The sequence below is a fragment of the Enoplosus armatus genome, chromosome 1 (assembly GCF_043641665.1).
Source record: "Enoplosus armatus isolate fEnoArm2 chromosome 1, fEnoArm2.hap1, whole genome shotgun sequence".
In the NCBI taxonomy this organism is placed as follows: domain Eukaryota; kingdom Metazoa; phylum Chordata; class Actinopteri; order Centrarchiformes; family Enoplosidae; genus Enoplosus; species Enoplosus armatus.
The window spans coordinates 9,012,748-9,035,917 of NC_092180.1; the positions used below are offsets into that span (position 1 = coordinate 9,012,748).

The 23,170-nt window shown below is 40.1% G+C and overlaps 2 protein-coding genes across 2 annotated transcripts; both read left to right on the plus strand.

Annotated features, from left to right (window-relative positions):
- Positions 1-3,839: 3,839 nt before the first annotated feature.
- On the plus strand, positions 3,840-10,990 carry LOC139284152 (immunoglobulin-like domain-containing receptor 1). The gene is made up of 9 exons (XM_070904340.1): positions 3,840-3,941; positions 4,629-4,799; positions 6,059-6,208; positions 6,924-7,043; positions 7,276-7,422; positions 7,994-8,116; positions 8,233-8,414; positions 9,218-9,850; positions 10,014-10,990. Exons 1-9 carry the CDS (start codon positions 3,896-3,898, stop codon positions 10,050-10,052), a joined length of 1,611 nt encoding a protein of 536 aa, XP_070760441.1. The 5' UTR covers positions 3,840-3,895; the 3' UTR covers positions 10,053-10,990.
- Positions 10,991-16,688: 5,698 nt separating this feature from the next.
- Positions 16,689-22,537, plus strand: tmem39a (transmembrane protein 39A). The gene is made up of 8 exons (XM_070906924.1): positions 16,689-16,801; positions 18,254-18,476; positions 19,128-19,211; positions 19,337-19,491; positions 20,543-20,900; positions 21,006-21,193; positions 21,329-21,449; positions 22,298-22,537. The coding sequence occupies exons 1-8, from the start codon at positions 16,689-16,691 to the stop codon at positions 22,535-22,537; spliced, it is 1,482 nt and encodes a 493-aa protein (XP_070763025.1).
- The last annotated feature ends 633 nt before the right edge of the window (positions 22,538-23,170 follow it).

Below are 23,170 nucleotides of genomic sequence, written 5' to 3' on the forward strand. Positions count from 1 at the left end.
TCTATTGTGTTTTCTGCTGTCTGGTACTGACAACTGTGTGTGTGTGTGTGTGTGTGTGAGAGAGAGAGAGAGAGAGATGACTCTTTACTTTTCTGCAAAGGAGACAATGTGTAATTGAGTATGACTCATGTCTTTGTTCATTGTTGTAATCACAGACTGCCTGTCTTTACTACACAGCTGTGTCAAAACTCACATATCAGTTCTGCCGGCTCAACCACAGATATCTGTGTTGTTTTGTTTTCCACATAAATAATTTGTTACAACACTTTGCGTCTGTAAAGTTTCTATATATTGAGCTGGCTAGATCCGGTTTGGCGTAACACATTAAGACCTCTCCATCATCTCAGACAATAAACTCAGCAGAAAGAAGCTTATTGTTCTTTCTTTTTCAACTTCTTATGTTCAAGGTGGAATTCAACTAAGTACATTTATTCAATTATTATACTTAAGTACAGTTCTGATATAGTTGTACATTAATTGAGTATATTAGTACATTAATTTGAGAGTTAGATACTAGTTACTTTGTGGATAAATATTTTACATACAATACACAATACATCGTTTTAAATGCAACTATCCAATATAAAGTAGTTAAAATGATCTCCACCTTGACTAACTACAGTAAAGTGCTGCTTACATATTAAAGCATTACTGACAATAATCCAGTAATGTAGTACTGTACTCCTGGGGAAATGAAAAGTTGAAAGTTTAGTAGTTTGTCACCATCCATCAACTTTTCATGAGCTAAAACAACCAATCCAATGGGGTGTTTATTTAGGTCATATAAAGGAACACTTAATCCTTTACATTTCTATTACAAATGACTTTGAAGAAGTTGAGAACTTGAATTCAGGACCTTCAATTGGCTTTTTAATTAAGTATTTTTACTTTGTGGTGTCGCTTCTGTTACCTAAGTTAAAGAGCGTGTGCATCTGAGCTCATGTACTGTGTGTTTGTGTTTGATGGGAGGGATCGGTTAAGACAGTGACCACTCACAGCTCGAGAGTATGTCGGGAATGTTGTTGAGCAACTCCTTCCTGGGCTTTACAGAGCTGTGAAATATGACATCACCACACACCATAGAGCGAAAGGTCTGTGTTTTGTGCATTTGCTCCCCTCGCTGGTTTGACATGAATGAGGCTCATCTGGAAAAATGTGACGCCAGCGTGCATCAATCAATCAGCATTTAGCAAAATTTGAATCAAACTCTGACGTTTGTTGTTAAAGTGTCAGACTCTCAATAAATAAACACCTGATGATGTTACTTATTAAAGCTCATGAATTGAAAACTTTACAGAGGCTTAAATACAGTGGTGGAAGAAGTAATACTATATATATATATATATATATATATATATATATATATATATAATAGTATTACAATATCCCTAAAGTACAAAATGTACAAAATGTAAAATAGCTCAATATGCAAAATGACTTATTTAAGAATATATACACTATTATAATAATAATAAATTGATGCCTTCATGTGTAAGCATCACTTTAATGTTGCAGCTGGTAAAGAGCTAAATAAACCTTTACAATATTGAAACATGTAGTTTTATTGTATGTAATTCAATAACAAATAGACTTAAGTATGTTAAAAAAAAAAACTTTTCTATAACTGATGTGTGTTTTCGTGACAGTTGTTTTCATTTCGAAAGGTTCTTTCATAGACCCGATGTGGCTCCAGGCAGATACAGTAGCTGCAGTATGTATGTGGATTTAAATTAACATAGTGCTTAGGCAAATGTAATGCTGACAAGTTTTCAGTGAAAGTGATTACATTTGTACTACATAAAATCAAATGTATAACGATGTCGCAATCATCTCTGAGTGAACATGGCGTGAAGTTTGAGCTTCATGGCCTCAGCAGAAGAACAGGACATAAGGGAGAACAAGTAGGAAACACAGAGTGGCTCTTGGCAGGAGTTTCCTGGAAAAATAAAAGCTCTTAAGGGCTGCAGGTGCAGAGTGGGTGTGCTTAGAGGGAAAACAATCCAAGACGATTTGAAGGACTCGGAAAGCACTTCAACACACAAAAGTAGTCCCATCCAAATGCAGATGGACCCAGACGTTTATGAGGGAGGACATGTTTAAAAAGCGTCTTTCCTCCAGGAAATGAAATGCTTCATGGTTTAACTGTAGGGAATTCAAGAGTCAACAGAGAACAGAAATCACACAATAATGAAGCGACAGCTCAGATAAATACAAGATTAGGATGACATCTAGTGGTTTTAGTGTAGAGTTACACCTAATGAAGGAATGACGAAAACCAGGCTCACGCAACCTAAAACAAAATCAAATGTTAATTATTATCTGAATACATGGGGCAAATTACATTTCAGGAGAATTAGATGGCAACTACAATTCCACACTTACAATATAATTTCCTAATAATGATATATTTGTATAACAACACATTTTAAGTATGTGAATGTGTAAATGTGAAGCTGAGATAATATTGACATCATATATAATATTGTCGGATTATTTGGATGACAAACTTCTATTTTTGCCTATGGTGTTTTAAAACATGTTGCCAAATCCAATGCCATTAGTCCTAATTATAATAATCATAATAAAGCATTACATGATGTATATATAATGTAGAAAAACCCACTTGATAGTGCTGATGTGATATTTCTTATTGCCTTCAGGCTGCTGACACAAACACAAAACACAGTCCAGGCGACCTAAAAAGGACAACTGGTAACCAAGTGGACACGCACACAGAGCGTCCATGAACTGTGTGTCATCTAACATGATAGTCCTACTGTCATTTTAAAAAACTTTTACTCAACATAAGTGTAATAAAGCTAAGAAACCTTCTGGAGTTCAGGTTCATTTTGGTTCATTTTTGCAGACTTTCTATGCATTCATTTTTGTCTCTGTTAAACAAATTTGTAACTTACTCCACATGCACTGCATTTTGTTTTTTTGTTTCAGAACAAACTGAGCTAAAAGTCTGACTGACAGTTTAACAAAACATGAAGCTGCCAGGAACCCAAAATCCAAGACAGACACAGGCACCTATAAATATTTACAGTTATAATTATTTGAAATATTATTAAAGAACAGGTCAAGGCTGTAAAAATATTGTTTCACTATCTATACACAACAAATACAGCAGAAAAATGCATTTACAGGTAAAGTGATTTTATCCCAACTCGTTTTTGTGTCTTTTTCATTGAAAGCCTTTGTATTCCACAAAACAATTTTTATGGTTTTTGAGATACTGTGTGAAAGCCTCACATCAGCACTATCAAGTGGGTTTTTCTACATTATATATACATCATGTAATGCTTTATTATGATTATTATAATTATGACTAATGGCATTGGATTTGGCAACACGTTTTAAAACACCATGGGCAAAAATAAAAGTTTTTCATCCAAATAATCCGACAATATTATATATGATGTCAATATTATCTTACTAACTGATGAAATCATTGTGTTTGTTTTAGTAGACATGTCCATGTGGAATGAAAAAGATATAATGATTAGATAAATAATCTTAATGCACACATGTTTACGGTATAAATCCCGGTGTTATGATGATACGATGATGTTTTTTGTTTTGTAATGTGCAGTTAGCTCTCAGATAGCTCTGGCTGACCTTCCTCATTTCAGGGGATTTCTGCGCACCTGGCTACGTCACAGTTTAGGATGAATTCACCTGTTTCGGGGTGTGGCCACACATGACTGCTGTCTCCGGCATTGACCAGCAAAGATACAAACCAGGCGAACACACAGGACGAAACAATGACCAGTTGTGTTTAGGTTCATGTTAGAGTACATTGTTTTTTTATTTTTCTCTTCTTTTTTTTTATCATTCGAGGAGTTTCGTTTCCCTCTTTATATTCTGAGTTGTTTTACAGCGTTTTGTCATCATGCGGAGACTCTCTGCCCTGATCCTCCTGCTGTCGCTTCTAAAAGGTAATTTTCATTTCCTTACACATGGACCTCATGTGGTTTTAAAAGAAGTTGACTGAAAATGTTTATGAATCGAAAGTTTCTCAAAATTTCGACTGAAACTAAGCGAACTGGAGGTATCGGTCACATGATGTTGTTTATGTGACACAAAGATGCGTATCTTGTTTAGTCGGCCTATATGTTTAGTTCAAATCTGCTAGGATGAAGCTAACAGAGGATTTTTTTTCATTTTATTATTAATATCTTCTCTTACTTGGGAGGACTTTACTGATACCTACTTTCAGGTTGATATAAGGTGGTCCATTTTTTTAATAGTCCTATAGTTTAAAGTTCTTTTGTAGTCTTTCACCTTATTTTAAAGAGTCACTGTGGCCAGTCGACATTTAGAGGCCGGTTAACTCAACAGGTTTCATTCCAGCTTTTGAATGTTTGGTCGGTAGTTTCACAGTAAGCCATTTCCTGTGCCTTTGTCTGTGTCACCTGTTTTTCTGGTTCTGCCACAAACCCTCACACACATTGTGTCACTCATTCCACTCTTCCATGACTTGTGGCAATACAAAGGCTGCTGTTTCTCTAATTTGCCTGCATGTTTTTTGGTACATGAGATAGCTTTATTCCTTACAAACACGTGCATAAATAAAACAAACACAAACTACTGTATGTAACCATCTGTTTGATGTCTCTCCACAGTGTCTGTCTGTATTCAGGTGAATGTCCCTCAGCAGGAGCGCAGCACAGCTCTGTTTGCCTCAGTGATCCTTCGTTGTGACTACGCCACCTCTGCAAACCTCCAAGATGTTCTCGTCACCTGGAGGTTCAAGTCCTTCTGCAAGGACCCTGTGCTGGAGTACTACTCCACAGGTAGGAAACAGCACACACAGCAAATGAGAGCATAGTGGAGAGAAAAGTGGTGTAGTGAGCCTAATCTAAATGGTATATTTATTTCAGTTTCTACGAATTAAGATGGTGTATTAGCTGTAGCTGTCCAACTATCCTCTTGCCAATTATAAACACTTGATGATAAATTAAGATTCCAGCTCTGTAGCCACAAGTCCAACACGGAGAAAAACCTTCTTTGGTGGTGAACTCTGACCTGTATATCTTCGGCCTTTAGTCCAACACATTGCACTCTGTGAATCCTTTGCACATTTACACTATTTATAGTATAGCTACAACTGTGCCATATGTACAATTGCACATATATTTATGCTTGTGTATGTGACAACTAAAGCCCCTCAATCCTTGAATTGTGATGTGGGAACTTGCTGGAACTAAGCTCTAAATGATTTTTATTGTTTGATGAAGGCGTTTGCACTGAATCTTGGTTTGGTTTATTGACAACATTTTAATATAGGTCTACAGCCATGCTAGTGACTATGTGAGGCCATGCTTTGAACTAACTGCTAACACAACTTAGCATGCTAAGGCCATTAGCTAATTACCACAAAACACAAACTACATCTGAGGCTGATGGGAGCGTCTCTAGTTTTGCTAGTATTCAGTCATAAACCATTATGACTTTGGACAAATAACATTTTGGCTTGATGATTGTGAAAGGTCATCAAGAGTCAGGGGATCAAAGTTGCTACAATTCATCCTGTGGGGGACATGAATGTCTACACCAGATTTAATGGCAATTTAATTTAATGTCCATCTAATAGTTGTTGAGACATTTCACTCAAAACAACATGTCATACTCATGGCACTAGAGCAAAAGTCAGGGAATCATCAAGGTCAGCAGGATTCATCCTCTGGGGACTATGAATGTCTCAATCCGTCCAGTAGTTGTAAAGATATTTAAGTCACCAATCGACCATGAGACCGTCATTGCCCTCCCTAGAACCAAAAAGACAACATATCAGGCTTACAACAAGGTTGCATACAGGTTTACAACGATAAAGTCCTGGACTTTTTTCCATCATTGTCCCTGCTGTTGACACAGTACAAAATAATCACTATAGGACAGTCAATACTTATCCTGTACAGCTAGAGCATTTTGTGATGCTTCACAATAAAGGTGCTTTGATCATTATACATACCAAGCATACAGGTATAGAAGAGGAGTTTCCAAACACAGGAGATGTATTGCTGTAATGAAAACTTTACCTCTGGTTTTGCAGCGTACCAGTCTGCACTACAGTTAGGGCAGGACCCATCTAATGACTGTCCAGATCGTCAGCGGACAGTGCGCACAGTGATCCAGAAGAGAGGAAGCAGCGAGCCGACGCTGGGAACAGAATACCGAGAACGCAGGATTACCATCCAAAATAGTGAGTTTATGCAAACACTATGTGCTGGCGTCAGACTCAACCCAGATGTGACGAGAACAAGATGAAACCGGGTCGGGTTTTCAGAACTATAGAGCTCAAAGACTCTTATCAGCTTAATTAGAAATTATTTTCCACCTCCTCTCCTCCCTCCTCCTCCTCCTCTCCTGCTGCTGCCTGTATTATTTTGCCTAGTCATACTTCATAATAGAGTTGAAATGATTAGTAACGATTAATTGATTAGTTGATCGACAGAAAATGTATCAGTAACAATTCCACTGGTTGTGGTTACGTAAGTGTCAGTATGTTGTCACTTAGGGCTCTGGGAAACAGTGAATTTTGAAGTGATTTTTTTTTTACTATTTTCAAACATTTTTAGACCAATCAATTATTAATTGAGAATTTATAATGCCAGTATTTGTTAGTTGCAACTCTACTTCAGAACAAATTGATCAATAGTGCAAATTAAAAATGTTGGAGCAAGACTTGACAACAGTGTGACAGACTGACATGCCTGTTAATGGTAAGTGGGAAGAAGCCAATCAGTTGTACTTGGAGGACAAAGAGGTTACAGTACAAATATGACCAGACCCTGTACCGTCCCAGTGTTATAACGTGTAGCTCTATCTCAAGTGTTTGAAATTTGCTGCAAAGGTAACTTGACCACTGTTTAATTTGAGGTGTGTGTGTGTGTGTGTGTGTCCGCATGTTTGTACAGAGGCAGACCTGGTGCTCAATGAGGTGATGTGGTGGGACAACGGGGTGTACTTCTGTTCGGTCGAAGCTGCTGGAGACACCTCTGGAGACTCTGACAAAGAAGTCAAACTTATTGTTTACCGTAAGAACCAAAAAGAAAAGATATATGATCAAACGTACACTCTCTGATTTTATTGTTGCCCCAAATAGTTCCCTAAATTTCCACAACTTCTACTTTTGACGTTTTTAAACCTAAATGTGTGACATTATAGGTTGCTATTGGGAGCTATAACAAAATCAGGGACAGAAATACCTTTTAACAAGACGTCTTTGGGCACACCACATTAAGCTTGTCTCTTCCTCTCATCTCTCAGACTGGTTAACAGTGTTGTTCATCATCATCGGAGGTCTCCTTCTGATCCTCCTCTTCTGTATCTGCTGCTGCCAGTGCTGCCCTCAGAAATGCTGCTGCTATGTTCGCTGTCCCTGCTGCCCACAGCAATGCTGCTGTCCTGAAAAAGGTAGAGAGCAGGCACCAGTTAGAAAAGTCTCCGTGTTGGTGCTTTAAGGATGTTCCGGCATCCAAAACAAGGGAATGGGCTCACAGTTCACAACTTGTGTTGTCAGAAATACAACTTGGCTGTCAAGTCTGTCTCAAAACAGTACTCACATGCCCATTTGTACACTGAGAGAGTTATTATGTCTCTGTAGTCATTCACCCTGTCCATACTGGCCCTTCCTAGCATGATATCAATGTAAGTTATGGGAGGATAGAAGTCCTCTCTCTGTGTAAAATTGCATTTTAAAGTGTAGCTGAAGATGACCTTAACACAACCTACCTTAAGACAAAAAATAACAAGTAAATGGGTTACTTGTTATTTATAGGTTACCTTTCTCAACCATAACCCACATTCATACCGTTCTGGTATAAACCAAAATCAGTGTTATCTTGTAGGTAGAAAATCACTTTGAATTCTCTCTCTCTAAAGTCATGTCAGCCACAGTGCAGAGATAAAATATACAGGTTGTATATTTACAGAGGACCTTTCTGTATTGATAAATATGAAAGAAAGTGCTATCCTCATCTTTCAGCTGTGATGCAGCATCGTATGATGAAGGAAGCTCAGAGGGCCATGGCTCCCTGGGTAGGAGGGCAACCGATATATGGACCACTTAGCCACGCCTCCTCCCAGATGAACCCGCTGCTCTACTCAGGTACACACACACACACACACACACACACACACACACCATGTCACACAGCAAGTCTGTTCATGAGCGAATGTTTCCAAACACCTAACTATATTTTGTGAATGTGTTTGTCTCTCCAGGATCTGTTTCAGGGAAGAGCATCCCTATGAAACCTATGCCCCTCCCTCCTCCTCAGTCTTCAGCTTACAGCATGCCCCCTCCCAGTGTCCATGGAAACTACACCCCTGCCAACACCAATCAGATGCTTGATTACCTGGAGGGCCAGGTGAGGGGGATGGACATGGCCAGTCCTCTGCTACAGGTATGCAATTCTCTATTTATGTAAACAGATGAGCATCAGATTATTTTGTCATTGTCATTCCCAGTTGTTTATATGTTAACCCCTCCACGACCAGATAGCGGAGCACATTTTCAGACAATCTCTCCTGGAGGACATTCATAGTGTTACACTCGGTTGTTCACATGAAAAGTGACAGAAATAGTTGTGTCAAGAATGAAAGCACAGAGCTACAGAGAGAAGTTCAAACTCTGGTGGCTCTTCTCTCACCTCCACACAGTTGGCCAATCACGGCGGGAAGTCTGTGTGAATGTCGGCTTGTCAGTTTTGGAAAGTTACAGAAATGGCAGATGACAGCCAAAATAGCAGCCACAATTATTATATGTATGCCATTTCCTTTGTGAAATAGTGCTTGTTATTTTTTTCCCTAGAGCTTAATATGTTATTTAACTTATATAATATTAGCAAAGAGTGGTCATTGTTGCAGGTGAGGTGGCACGCCTCCACTATACAGTAAACCACTTAACAACTAAAGTGTAAAATCTTTGGAGAAACAATTATTTTTTTCTGTTATTTTCCAAAGCTGAAATTAGCAGTAGTGTTGCGGTTTGATTGACATCTGACAGGGTGACGCTTGTGTCATTTCCTGTTGGTACAAAATAGTAAAATAAAAGTGCAGCATGTCTTGTTTTATAACCGCGTACACTACCTATAGTGTCGAATTGAGGCACAGCTCTTGTGTCTCTGTGAATTTCACTGAAATGTACAAGTGTTGGTTTTCATTTGTATTTATTTCTCTATTTCTTCTGGTGTCTTTTTCCCATCAGTCCCAGCCACCTCCACCCCACCACATGCAGCCAATCTCACCTCCTCCTCAGAACATGCAGTTCATCCCACCTCCTCCCCAGCACATGACCACCTCTGTCCCATTCTCCCCCGGCCCTCCCAGCATGATCTCTGCCCTTGATGATGGCCCAACAGAGCGCCGCGTCATCACACTTCCACCAATAAGGGAGCAGCTGCCAGGCAGAATCCCTCCACCTGCACCCAAGACTCGCCCCCCGAGCTCCAGCGAGAGCAGCCGCAGCGGCTTTGGCCGCCGTGACGAGCGTGCACCAGCGGGCAGGCGTTACCCCTCACCCACCCGGTCCAGAGGTGTTCCCAGGAGCTACAGCGAGGAATCGCTGGACGGACGGGGTCGCAGTGGTGCGCGGCAGGGCATGGACCGCCCCCGCTCCCGTTCTAGAGATGACCTGTTTGACAGCAGGTCCAGGGGAAACTACTCTCCCCCAGCATCGCGGCACACAGGAAGAGGATCCTGGAGCTCAGATGATGAAGGCAGCAGCAGGAGAGGAGGAGGAGGAGGGAGGAGAGGAGGTGGAGGCTGGGCTGACAAACCTCCCAACTACGCCGAGTACGAACCAGGGCAGAAACCAAGAGCACGGAATGGACGATACTCTGTAAGACACACGCTTCTTTAGTTGATAGACACACACTCTTGCAACTACACAAACGCACTTACAACAAGACAAACGCACACGCACTCACACACACATTATGAAAACAGTCTGAGTTATGCTGATTGCAAGTGAAGTGAATCTAAAGTCAGTGTGTCTCTCTCAGGACAAGAGTTCTCGCAGTGGCACCAGCGTCGTCATCTGAACCCTTCAGCTGTGAAACGCCCTGTGACCTCTGTTTCAGAGAACATGCACACCTAGAATTGGGAGCCTTGTTGTCTTGTAAACTTTTAAATGCAGAAGTGTAAAGCAAATGTTTGATGTCAATAAGGGAACTTATTTGGTAGCCTATAGATGTTTTTCTTTTCTTTTTTTTTAGATACTGATTTAAGAAAACCAAGCAACTCTGTGACTACATGAACAGATTATTTAGGATAATATCCCCCTCTGCTGGTTCATCAGTCTCATGAAAATATTCTGAGGACTCATTGACACATTTAATGCTTATATTTGATAAAGCCATAAATCTGTTGTTACGTTAGCCTTGAGCTATGTAAGCCCACATAAATATGAATACACTCTTGTGAATGCTGAATTTAGTTTTTTGCTTTTTATAATTTTTGTAAATAGTTATTTTTTAAATCTCCTGGATGTGTTGAAGTGACTATATTTGTTTTACTAATGTTTTGAAGGAAAAGGTGTATATTAAGATTAGCCTCTGTTCAGATCAGGATAAAGTGGTTTTTAAACCTTTTGCACATACAGATGAATGAAGTGTTAACACTTGCCTATAATAACTGTAAACAATGTGTGTAAATAAGTCATTTACATGGCGTTTGTGTAGGAAAATAACTAATGTCAACAATGTTACAGGCCCAAAAAGTAGTCTTATTCCTTTTAAATTAGGGTTGCCAGCACAATATGCACAATTTGTTCTACTGCTTCAGTGTACAGCTCTGAAAACCTAACTGGTTTCTTTTCCCCCCTTTTGCTTGTATCACTATGTATTTCAGAAATATACAAAACTCACGTAAACGTGGAGTTAAAGTTGTTGACATCCAGTGATGTTTTCCTTTTTTTTTGTTTTTACACTGTACAGTCAGTTTGTGTTTATTGATAATAAACTTTTTACCTTTTGGGTATAACAAATGTTTATTGTTCTGATTCCCTTTTGAACTTTGAGAACTTCAAAAATAGTTTTGAAGTTTTCCAAACACAATTATTCTGAGTTGGTAGCTGCATTACAAAGTTTACAATATAGAGAACATCAACGTTGCACATGCAGAGCAAAGACAGACCAGTTCATTTGAATATGCATTAAATGAAAGTGAAAATTTGGACAATCTACACTTGTTTATGTAACTATTGTGAACTCTTTTAAAGAAGAATTTGGAGCAATCAGGTGAACTGTGGAGAGCCAATCATGACAATCTTGCAAATACATGTTACAAAAGAAAAAACACAAATACAAAACACACACAAAGTCCAAGGAGATGCTCGAGGAGAGCTAAAGAGAGATTAATGACAGTAGTAGGATCTGCCCTCACAACAGAAGTGAACTGTCTAACAGAGCCGCTCAAGTCATATTTTACAATCATATCACTATATTTTCTGATATTTTATAGTATAACAATAAATCATACCTTCATTTTTTTTAGAGATGTTTTGATTCCACTTTATGGTGATTTTGGAGGCTGTAGTTTGTGGGGCTGTGTTTCTAATGTTTTCTTCAACTTTTTATATCAGTAAGGTTAGACTAAATATTAAGTACACCTCTTAGTATGAACCAGCATAATTCAACAGCACTACAGAATGAAAAATGACCATAAAGTGGAATCAACACATCTCTAAAACAGTTTAAAACTAAAACTGAACTTTATAACCCTCACAAAGGTAGGATTTATTGCAAAACTGTTGCATTAGACTGCATTAATTTTACCTAGATATACCTAATAAACTGGCAACTAAGTGCATAATGTGTTGATCCTAATAGGAGTACAATGTAGAGTTTTTTTTATAGTATTAAAAAGCCTGCGGCACTTTGGCAAGTTACATTGGTCATGTGGTTAATTTCAAATCTGCTTGTTAAAAAACATAATAATAATAATATAATAATAAAAGTCATTAATCATTAATTCAATCTTCAATACAATCATCAATATAAGTTTGGGAGGATGACAGCAGCACTGACTCCAGACCAGCCGTTTGTTTTGTCAAACTGCGACTGTGCAGCGCAGTCTTGTTTAAGTCGCGCTCTGATGACGTCGCAGTGAGAGGAGGTGCGGGTTTGCCACGTCGGTCTCTGTGCAACGCATTTACACTGTTGCTCCTGAAGCCCAGGGCTAACTTTTAAAGCCGTTTTATGTTTTCAGCCGGAGAGAAAGCGACCCTCCAGCATCGCCGGTGCCGCCGTAGCTCGTCGCCACACCAGTGCAGCCGGGGATATTGAAGCTGGAAGGCGGAGAAATGCTTGGTGCTGCCTGGACTCGTCAGGCTGGAAGCCACACGACTGACTGATGCATCCTCGTTCAGTTCACCCCTCCGTATGTTGTCGATGTTGTGTGAGTAACTGTGGCTTTACAGAGCTTTTTAAAAAAACTACCTAGCTTTGGTCCTGCACGCTACCAGCTAGCTACTAGCTTACGTCTTTCTATTTTTTTTAACGTCTTTGTTAAAGTGTGCTCCCAAGTTTCCGCCGTGGACAAAATGACAACGCTGCCTGATGTCATGATTCAGACAGGCTGCTTCAGTGCATGTCTTAGCAAGTCTCTGCAACAACAAAAAAAAGAAGAAAAAAAAAACACCTAATAACAAAGTACCCCAAAGAAAAGTCAGTACAGTCCAACAAACACACCAGCTCAACGCAACTTCATTTTCAAACACCTCTCTCCCGCAATTTGGTCGCTTTTTAAACACTTTTAAAGGACTTGTGAGGTGAAAGGTATAAACGTGTTGCACTTCCACAAACTTACAAAATACCATCGTGCAATCCTTCCACTGTAGTTAATTTCTCTATCTCACAGTTCCTGTTTTCACTTCTTTTGACTTCCAACTGTAATATTGGTCCCTTGCGGCGTATATATATATATATATATATATGTATATGTATATATATGTGTGTGTGTGTGTGTGTGTGTGTGTGTGTTAACGGCTGTTTCCTGTTGCAGATTCAGCTTTAATATTGTTTGAGATATATTGGAACTACACGCTGGCTGCAGAGCGTGCTGTAGTATCCTCTCCATCATGTTTCATAAAGTCATAAAGGAAGTGTTGATACTCACAGAGGTTGGATGTTATCTGGCTCTGGTTTAGAGGAGCTTATCACTGGCTAATGAAGTGGGGCGGGACTACTTTCTTTTTTTTTTTTTAACCCACTGAGCCTTTATGATAAGATAAGATTTTGTGTGGTTGACTATTGAGTGCAGTTATAGCTACACTAGCTCAGATGGGACTTTATTTTCATTTCTAAATTAATCTGACACTTATTGTCTCGATGAATTTATTAGTAGTTTTTTTTTTCTATAAAGTGTCAGAAAAGAGTGAAAAATGTCCATCACAATATACCTGAGTCCAGGTGACATCTTCAAATTGCTTGCTTTGTCCGACCAGCAGTCCAAAATCCAAAAATATCCAATTTACTTTTACATAAGACAAAGAACCAGCCCAAATCATTCATCAACATTTGAGAAGCTGAAACTAGAAATGTTTGTCATTTTTGCTTGAGAATTGTTAATTGATTATTGAAATAGTTGACAATTACTTTTCTGTCCATCGATTCAACTCTACTTTGTAGCTGACGAGTTAAACGTTTGGAGAGCAGCTACCACTTATCAAAAGCGAATTTCTTCACAAGGATGCAGCCATCTGCTCTCTTTGGGTTAATCGATTAGTCCACAGACTACATCAGCAACTGTTCATTATAATCTTGTGCAAATTGCAAGCATTAGCTGGTTCCAGTTTCTCTCATGTGAGGATTTACTACTTTTATTTGTCACATATGATGGTAAATATACTGACTATATTTCGAGTTTTGGACTTCTGGTCAGACAAAACAAGTCATTTGAATGAGTCACATTGTGGGATGTGGAAATGATATCAGACATTTTAAACTATTTTTAGACATTTTTTAAATCTGTCCACGATTCCTGTCCGTTAAACCCAAAAATGCCCTCCAAAGTTTTGTCAAATAATTAAACAATAATTTTTTTATGCACTAAAACAAAGTGGTCTGCAATATGGGTCTCTTCAGGCCAACTGTCACCCATTAACAAGGTTCTAGATGTTTCTGTTTATAACATAAGCTAAAACAGCCCAATCTAATTATTCAAAACAACCACGCAGCTGTGTTGTAGGACTACACAGTGCTTTGATAACATTTTAAATAAAAAAAGCAGATATGTTTGGACTAAAAACCAACACTGACGCAGAAGTGCTGAGAAATAAGAAAATCACAAAGCAGATAATCGTCTTTGTAATGAATTATTTTATAACCTGTCTGCACTATTTGTTTTTACATGTCTACTAAGAGTATGAAATAGGTCATATGTGTCAAAATGTTTTGAGAGTGACGCAGAATGAGAGCTATTTGTTTGTTACAACAGCTGATTTGACATGTGGCGGCAGGAGAAGCCCAGGTGTAACCCATAACAATGTATGGCTGCATTCCATTTAGGTGTGCCACTATTGTTCACACTGGCTCACTGGCATACCTTAAATGGAGAAGAGTCATTGTTAATGGTTTTAGTTACACCTGGACTTTTCCTGCTATGACAAGCTATCCTATTCATTCATTTGAACTTGTAGTCTTGGAGGTCATCAGATAGTATCAGTATTCGGCATGTAACAGTCTCAATGAACATTTCAGAAAATGTTCTGTATAAAGTGTCTGCTGACAGCTCAAGCACTGAATGTAAATACCTCAAAGAAATGTTAGCTATTTAATGACTGACTGACGACGTACTCCTCTTCAGTCATTTCATGTAGACATACACTTCCAATTTGTCATTGCCTCTGCAAACGCCTCCAAGATTGTTTCCCAGCAGGGCGCTTAAGCAGGCAGACTGCACATAAACAGATCTGATGCTCTGGGTGGGTGTAGGTTGGTGGCGGCTCTGTTTGCTTTGTTAAGCAATGGTTTGACATTAGCCAGGAGTGCTGCCACCAGGAAGGCTTTGGGATGGTTCTCTGATCTGGTAGCATTGTGGAACTGTTTCAATGAAGTGAAACCTCCGGGGGGGACAGCCAATTACTTCAAGTCAGTTTATATACACCCAGTTGTCAGTTCATCAGGTACGCCCAGCTAAAACTAATGCAGCCTAATACGACAGTCTTGCAATAAATCCTCCCCTCATGGACGTTGTAATGTTTACTTGACGTTGAAACTGTTTCAAAGAGGTATTGACTGTATGATTATTGTAGAGGCTGTAGTTAGTGGTGGAGCTGTGTTGCATTATACTGAGAGGTGTGTCTAACACCAACTACACCCTCAAAACCACCATAAAGTTGACACCACACTAAAGCCTTTTTCACAAAACTTGTTTTGTCCGACCACCAGTCGAAAACCCAAAGAAAATCAATTTACTGTCATAGATGGCTGTAAGAAAACCAGCAAGTATTTATAAGTATTTATAATGATTGTATATTACAATAAAATAAAGATAACCTCTGCTTATGTCACAAATTAATCCACTTTTACGAAATAAAACATTAGCATTCAGACAAAAGCAGAGGCTATTTCACACATCAAATGCCATACATTTAATGAGCACGTCTGTTGATTTTAGGCTGTCATCCACTAACTAAATTGATCATAAAACAAGATGTGTCAGGATATGGGTGGCTCACCACCTCTGCTGAATAATTTCCTGGGGAAAAACCTGGCAGGTTTGTGAGGGTTGAAATATACCCACTGACATGGTTTATGTCATGATAACATGTCATGTGCTTCATCCGAAGTAGGTTTGATAAGGACTGATCAAAGCAGTGCTAAACAAGACAAATGGTTTGTGGCTGAGTTCCTCCTTTCTTAGTGTCTTTAAACCTCCATGAATGAATGAACATGAAGGTTTTTGTATGTTTGAGAGTGCAGCAGACTCTCATGCTGAATCCCCCCCCTCCCCCTCAAAAAAATTGACCTTGTAAGGTTATTTCACAGGTGTTGTGGCTTTTTCAAGGACCCACCACCAACTCTGTTTGCTGCTTTTAATCCAAATCATTCAACAGGGGTAAAGATCTGTTCGGCTGACGGTAGAATATGTTTGGTATTTCAGGCAGATGTCTATGTTGAGGCTGTTGTGTGAGGCAGGAACATTACAAGTCTTGCAAAAATTACCATTAAAGTGAATTACACTCCCTCCAAACAAAATGTTGTGTGGTCAAAACACATCAGTTTTTAAAGATACCCTGAAGAAAAAAAATATGCACTGAGCTGTACTAGAAACTTCAGCCTTACAAATTTCTCCTCTCAGATAGCTAGTGACCAAACTGAGAACCAACCTGAAAAACGGAAGCTTCTGCCCTGTGCTCTAATAGCAATCCCTGAATAACTTGTGTGGAGTAAAGCAAATACCTTGGGAGATTGTACTTAATTTGACTCCAGGGTGCTGTAGTGCTTGTAAATATTGATCAGGCCTCAGGTTTGTTGGTTTTGTTTTCGTTTGGACCTGAATTGTATTTTTTTTTATATAACCTGTTTACTTTTCTCGTTCTGACTCAGTCTTGCCTTTTGGTTTCCTCTGCAGTGGCCTGGCTGTACATGGTGGCTCATTGAGGAGAAGGAGAGGAGCTCCAGCGGCGGTTGGTTGGTGGGCGGCATCCGTGGTTGCCACGGTAACTGGCGACCATGCCAGGAGGTCGCAGGGGTCCCAGCAGACAGCAGCTAAGTCGCTCTGCTCTGCCGTCCCTGCAGACTCTGGTTGGAGGCAACCTCGGCAATGGTACAGGCCTCAGAAACAGGTGTGCTCTCTAATGAATTTAAAAGTTTTTACCTGATAACCCAGAATTTCTCGTTTGTAGACCAAACCTTATTTTACACTGTAGACCGTAAGCCTTTAATGCTCTTTGTTGTCCACTTAGGTGGAATATCATATTGTCATTTGTCATTTATTTGCCTATATATTTTTCATGCCAGCTGGAAACATCCTCTCTTAAATTAGTCATAACTTATCTTAGTTTGGTGATTCTACCTTTAGTTGATTAATCAAACAAAAGAACATTTAATCAGCAATACTTCCATAATCAATTTAATTGAATCAGAATCAGAAATACTTTATTGATCCACGGGGGGAAATTGTACAACGTTGATTCAACGTACTCTGCTTCCAGCCTCTCATACGTGAAGATTTGCTGTTTTCTCAGTTTTATATCTTTGTAAACTGAATGTCTTTGAGTTTTGGACTGTTGGATCCCTCGGAACAAGACGAAGATGTCACCTTCGACTGTGATGGACCCATTTCAATCACTAAACGACTAATGAAGCAAAACGTGCAAGCTACTTCAGGCAGCCATCTTGAGTCTGCTGCAACACTCAAATGGTTTACAGTCCTCACTGCAAATATCCAAACGCACCCTTTTAATCACGGCAATTCACTTGACCCGTTAGTGGCCACTCTTTTGCTGCATGCCTGCTGCCACAATGCTCACCCCGAAAACTATGCTGGTGCTGCTGCCTCTGTTCATTTTTCCACTTCCACCCCAGCGTCCACCTGTGGGCTCTGGGTCTACCTTCCCCTGAGGGGGAAAGTTAGTATTGTCACTCCCTGCTGTGCTGAGCTTGGTGCTTCCATGTGCCAATCATCAACTGTACATATTCTACATTCACATATTAATCGATTCCACGCTACTGAAATTAAAAGGATTTTACATTTGTTTTCATGATCGATTTAAGCTGCAGATTATTTTCTTGATTAATAGATTCAAGTTTCTAAAATGTCAGCACTTTGTTAAAAAAACAAGCAGCCATAGCCATAAAGTTCCTAAAGCCCAAGGTGATACCTTCACATTGCTTATCTGTAACACAAAGATATTCAGTTTTCTATCATGTGAAACAAAGAAAATCAGCAAATCCTCACATGTTCCGAATCTATCAAAAGTAATTTAGGACCTAAATGATTAATTGTTTATCAACAAAGTTGCTAATTAATTTTCTGTCGATGTACTGTTTAAATGACTTATTATTAGCTGTAATCTTGTTTTAAAAATGACAAGATAATAAAGGCTTAACCCTAATAAAGATCTTTCACTTAGTTACTGTTTCGGCTGATATTTGATTATTACTTTACTGAGTTTATCTTGCTGTTTATTCCTCACAACTTGCAGTAGGTGTAATGTAAGATAAGATTGAACACTCTGCATCACAGATTTATCTGTCTGAGTGTTTGTATTAAGTTTGTGTGCGTCTTCTTTCAGAAGCAGTAACTCGGTGGGTCTGTCTGCCCCTCCCCTCTCGGCCCTTATTACTCCGGAGCCGGTCCGTCACTCGAGGATCCCCGAGCTGCCGTTGGACAGCAGTCTGCTGTTTGAGTTCCTGCTCTTTCTTTATTTGCTGGTGGCCTTGTTTGTCCAGTACATAAACATCTACAGGACGGTCTGGTGGTACCCATACAGCCACCCTGCTGCCTCTACCTCGCTGGTAAGAACACACACACACCATCAGCTTTGTTCCTTCTGGCAACTTGAAATCACTGCTTCTTCTTTCTTAACTTTAAAAATGAAAAACCCAAACTTGATACCCAATTTAACCCTCAACTTGAATACTTGATATCCAAAAACAGAGCTCATCACTTGTAATTTATTGTTGTTTTGAATTTTAAAATCGGAGTGAAATCAGATTATAAAAATTCCATCTGCAGTATAAAAAAAAGACTAGCTCAAATATTTATTCTTTTCTTTTCTCTTTATTTTTTACTGCTGTGTAATCAGTGGCTTATTTTTTTTTTCTTCACATACATTTTCCTTGACCTTGTTTACTATAAACTACAACAAACAGTATCTTCTTGCAGCATTAAACATACCTTTTGGATGTGAGGGTGGAATAAAAAGAACCAACCTCCATATTAAAAGTATTTTTTTTTGAGTGAAAAAGGTGAAAATAGTAAAAACACCAAAAATGATGAATCTTATCCTGAAATGTATTTTGGCAAAGTGACGGGTTGTGAAAACGTGGAAATAGACCCATTTGTTGGACAGGTTCAGGACTGACTTAATATGCACAACTCAAAAATGTCTTCATGGAAAACTAATGATAGTTTTTTTTTTTTCTTCCTCTGCCTTCCTTCTACAGAACTTTCATCTAATGGACTACCACCTGGCTATCTTCATCACAGTCATGTTGGCCAGGCGGCTTGTTTGGACTATAGTTTCAGAGGTAAACACACAGAGCTGAATATACAATCAGTTAAAACATTTTGGTACACAAAGCCCCTGTGGGGCAGCGTCAGTGCCTCAGTATATCTGGTAACTTTGCATTTTTCTGTGGTTTGTCTCGTCCAGGTATCTCAGAGCAGCGGCGGATCACTGCTCCGCTATGTGGCTCTGATCGCAGCCCGGCTCAGCCTGCTGACCATGTGTGGCTGGGTGCTCTGCTGGACGCTGGTCAACCTCTGCAAGAACCATTCTGTGCTCAACTTGCTCTTCCTGGGATACCCGTGAGTCTTTGATACCCCCCCTCCCACCTCCGTTTAAAGGCCAGGATGGGAAGTGTATGTACCTGTTCTGAATGGCGCCGTCATAGAGAGGGGCCCGGGCCCAGTGAATCATACTAATGGGGATAACAGTGAACACTTTCTCTCCACAGAGGCATTCATAGTGTTGTTCACACAAAAACCTTAGTAGTTGTGTGAAGAATGGTGGGGGGGAAAGAATAGAGCTTGAGAGATAAGTTCAAACCCTGCTTGCTTTTGCACTTCTGCACACTTCACTTTATGCAGTGGATGTGAATGGTCTGTTTTAAAAAGTTACAGAAATTATCGGATGTAACCCCTGATTCCGACGTTTGTAAAAATGCCGGGGTAGGGGTCGTTTGACAATCCGATGGGCACTTAGAAGCAAAATGATGCTTTAATTCACTTGAGCGCACACACACACACACACACACACACACACACACACACACACACATATGCACATTGGGTGGAGTCAAAGTGGTAGCTGGTTGAAATCTAATTAGCCACCCTATGTGTGAAAGTTTCTTGCCGTCATGGAATCACAATACTCTGATTACCACAATTGTCATAATTAACGCTGTCATAGTTACTAAAAAATTTATTTCAGTCTGATTTCTTTGTGTTTTGATTGTGTGCATGAGTCAAAAACGAGTAAATCAAATGCAAAACATTGCTTTCCTACACAAACCATGACATTGCTAACAGTGGTGGAAGAAAAACCTAAACCTATCAGCATGAACAAAAACACAAATATATTCTCTTAATATTTCTTAAACTAATGACATATGTTTCTAGATATTAACCTTTTCAAAACAATTGATTCACGTAGCTGTTCATCTGGTTATTCATAGTAATACAATAATGCTGTTATAGTGGGCATGTTTGTTTTGTGTGTGTGTGGTAATGGAAATGGACATTGTGCCCCCCCCCACTTAATGTGTCTCACCATTTTTCATCCTGCCATCATTTGAAACTAAAACTCGCTGCTCTGTTGTTTTGTCCTCGTTCACTCACCGCCCTCCTTCCATGCCAGATTTGGTGTGTACGTCCCGCTTTGCTGTTTCCATCAGGAGGGGGGGAAAAGCCAAACAGCACCAGCCGACTGCGATTACCCAGCCGACCACCAGCAGACCGAACTAACAGAGACCCCGTTCTTTCGACCTCGTGACTTCCTCTTCCTGTTACGAGAGAACCTCAGAGAGCAGTTTTCCGGCCCCCCGCACATGCCTATTCACACCTGCCCGCCACACACACACTCGCACACACCGGAGTTGATTCGAGCAGAGGTGGAGGAGCTGAAGAGCGACTTCAACCGACGAATCAAGGAAGTGCTGTTCAACTCGCTGTTCAGTGCTTACTACGTAGCCTTCCTGCCTCTCTGCTTCGTCAAGGTTGGTATCTGTCGCTTGTGGTTTTCATGCTCCACCTTCCCTTCATTTCACGTCTACAGTCTTGCCTGTGTTCTTGCTAATGTTTAGCTACCTTCATTTCCACAGAGCACCCAGTACTATGACATGCGCTGGTCATGTGAGCATCTGATCATGGTTTGGATCAATGCGTTTGTGATGCTGATGAGTCAGCTGCTGCCCCCCAGCTACTGCGACCTGCTCCATCGCTCGGCGGCTCACCTTGGCCGCTGGCAGAAACTGGAGCACGGCTCATACAGCAACGCACCTCAGCATGTGTGAGTGGTCCTTGTGTGCACACATCTGTAAACACACACACACACACACACACACACACACACACACACACAGAAACACAAGAAAGGACTCTGTAAATGGTTTGTATATAACTGTGGTGTTGATTTGTTTTGCAGGTGGTCAGAAAGTACCATTTGGCCTCAGGGGGTGTTGGTACGACACAGTCGATGTCTGTATAAGGCAGTCGGACCCTATAATGTCGCTCTGCCCTCTGATGTTTCCCATGCAAGGTTTTATGTGAGTATCTGTACTTTCTATCATAGTGACAGTGGATGTAACCTGTATATTATTAACTTCGATGCTTGAAGAGTGGACAAAATATTAAGGACACCATTAGTATATAATGCAATCCAGTAGCACAAACTACACAGCCATGGAGTTGGCACCTCGCAGTGTGTTACAGTGGGGAAAAAAACAAAAACTGTGTTGCCTCACATGGAAAAAAAGACCGCTCTTGCTAACGTCAGCAGAAATGATACTTTTATCACACAGTCACATATTGAATTAACCTGTTATATTCTTTAGGGGCTGTATGAGGAAAAACTTACGGCACAAGCTGAGACTAACAAGCACCACCGCAGGTTAAACACTAGGCTGAAGATACATCGATAAATCTGCTGATTTGTGTTTTTTTTTTAAATATATAATATAACGGCCAACAGTCGCACCATTTTATGAGAAGATATTCAGTTTACAAGGATATCAAACAGAGAAAAGCTGAAAAATCGTATCATTGGGGATTGACTGGGGTTTCTGCTTAAAAAGATACATACAATAAAATAATTGATCGGTTGTTTCAGCTCTCAATAGGTCTGTGTCAGTTAGATCAATGTCTTTGATTCAAGAGTTATTTTGAAGGAGAGCAGAGCCACAGCCCTGATTGTCTGTCTGCTCATCCAGAGGTATAATCCACCGTGTTCACACAGACTGAATATAAATCTGTATAGGCTTGCGTTGCTTTATATGGTTCAGGTGTTCATTTTATTGTGTCCACTCCTGCATATCAAATATTTTATCTTTGACCTTCTATATACTTCTATCACTTTCTTTTTCTGATCTTTTCTCCATCTCTGTTGGTCTTCCAGTTCTTGTTCCACAAGCCATTGCGGATCCTGAACCTGCTGATCTGGATCGAGTCCAGTGTGGTTTTGTACCAGTTATACTCTCTGCTGCGCTCTGAGCGCTGGAACCACACGTTGTCTCTGGGCCTTATTCTCTGCTGCAACTACTATGTCCTTTTTAAACTGCTCCGAGACCGCATTGTGCTCGGCAAAGCTTACTCCTACCCGGTGTCCTCCAACAGTTTGGGGCTCAAGTCGCAGTAAAGGCTCTTCAGTGAGACCTCACCCACGAACTCTGGACGCGGAGGGGAGATGATGGGTGGAGGTCTGGTAAAGCGGAAGACTGGAGGGTTGATTAGCGATCACGCCGGGAGGTTAAAGGACAGACTGTGAACTCATTCGTGTTTTGATACGGTTCTATTTTTAATGCAATGTTTATATATATACACCTATTTAAAAGAATATTTTTATTTTGTATACTATTTCGAGTTACGCCGGGCATTACCACGCTGACGACATTAGCATGTTGTTTTATGTTGTTGCTAGGCGACAGGGAAGTCAGGGAATGCCAGGAGGTGACTTTCACCAAAGATATTTTAAGTGCAAGCGGCCAATCACAGAGCGGACTTGGCTTTTGACAGGTTGTTCAACCAGACGAGCGATCAGAGCAGTGGAAGGAGGTGTGCCTGAGATCCTGAATCCTGATTGGGACTGTTTCAATCCTGAGGCTCTTAAAGCTTAAATCTAGAACCAGTGAAACTGATGCAGCACGACACAAACACTGTCACTGCTCTCAACATCTTTTCAGTGGTGATTTTAAAGCAGAAGTCTGACATTTTGGGATATGTGCTCATTTGCTTTCTGGTGGAGAGTTAAATGAGAAGATGGACACCACTC

Bases quoted from the DNA above. Each gene is read 5' to 3' on its own strand.
- LOC139284152 (XM_070904340.1), top strand. From the start codon at position 3,896: ATGCGGAGACTCTCTGCCCTGATCCTCCTGCTGTCGCTTCTAAAAG. The intron at 7,044-7,275 runs GTAAGAACCAAA...CTCATCTCTCAG, and splicing joins AGTCAAACTTATTGTTTACC to ACTGGTTAACAGTGTTGTTC. The intron at 7,423-7,993 runs GTAGAGAGCAGG...CTCATCTTTCAG, and splicing joins ATGCTGCTGTCCTGAAAAAG to CTGTGATGCAGCATCGTATG.
- tmem39a (XM_070906924.1), top strand. From the start codon at position 16,689: ATGCCAGGAGGTCGCAGGGGTCCCAGCAGACAGCAGCTAAGTCGCTCT. The intron at 19,492-20,542 runs GTGAGTCTTTGA...CTTCCATGCCAG, and splicing joins TTGCTCTTCCTGGGATACCC to ATTTGGTGTGTACGTCCCGC. The intron at 21,450-22,297 runs GTGAGTATCTGT...TTGGTCTTCCAG, and splicing joins TTTCCCATGCAAGGTTTTAT to TTCTTGTTCCACAAGCCATT.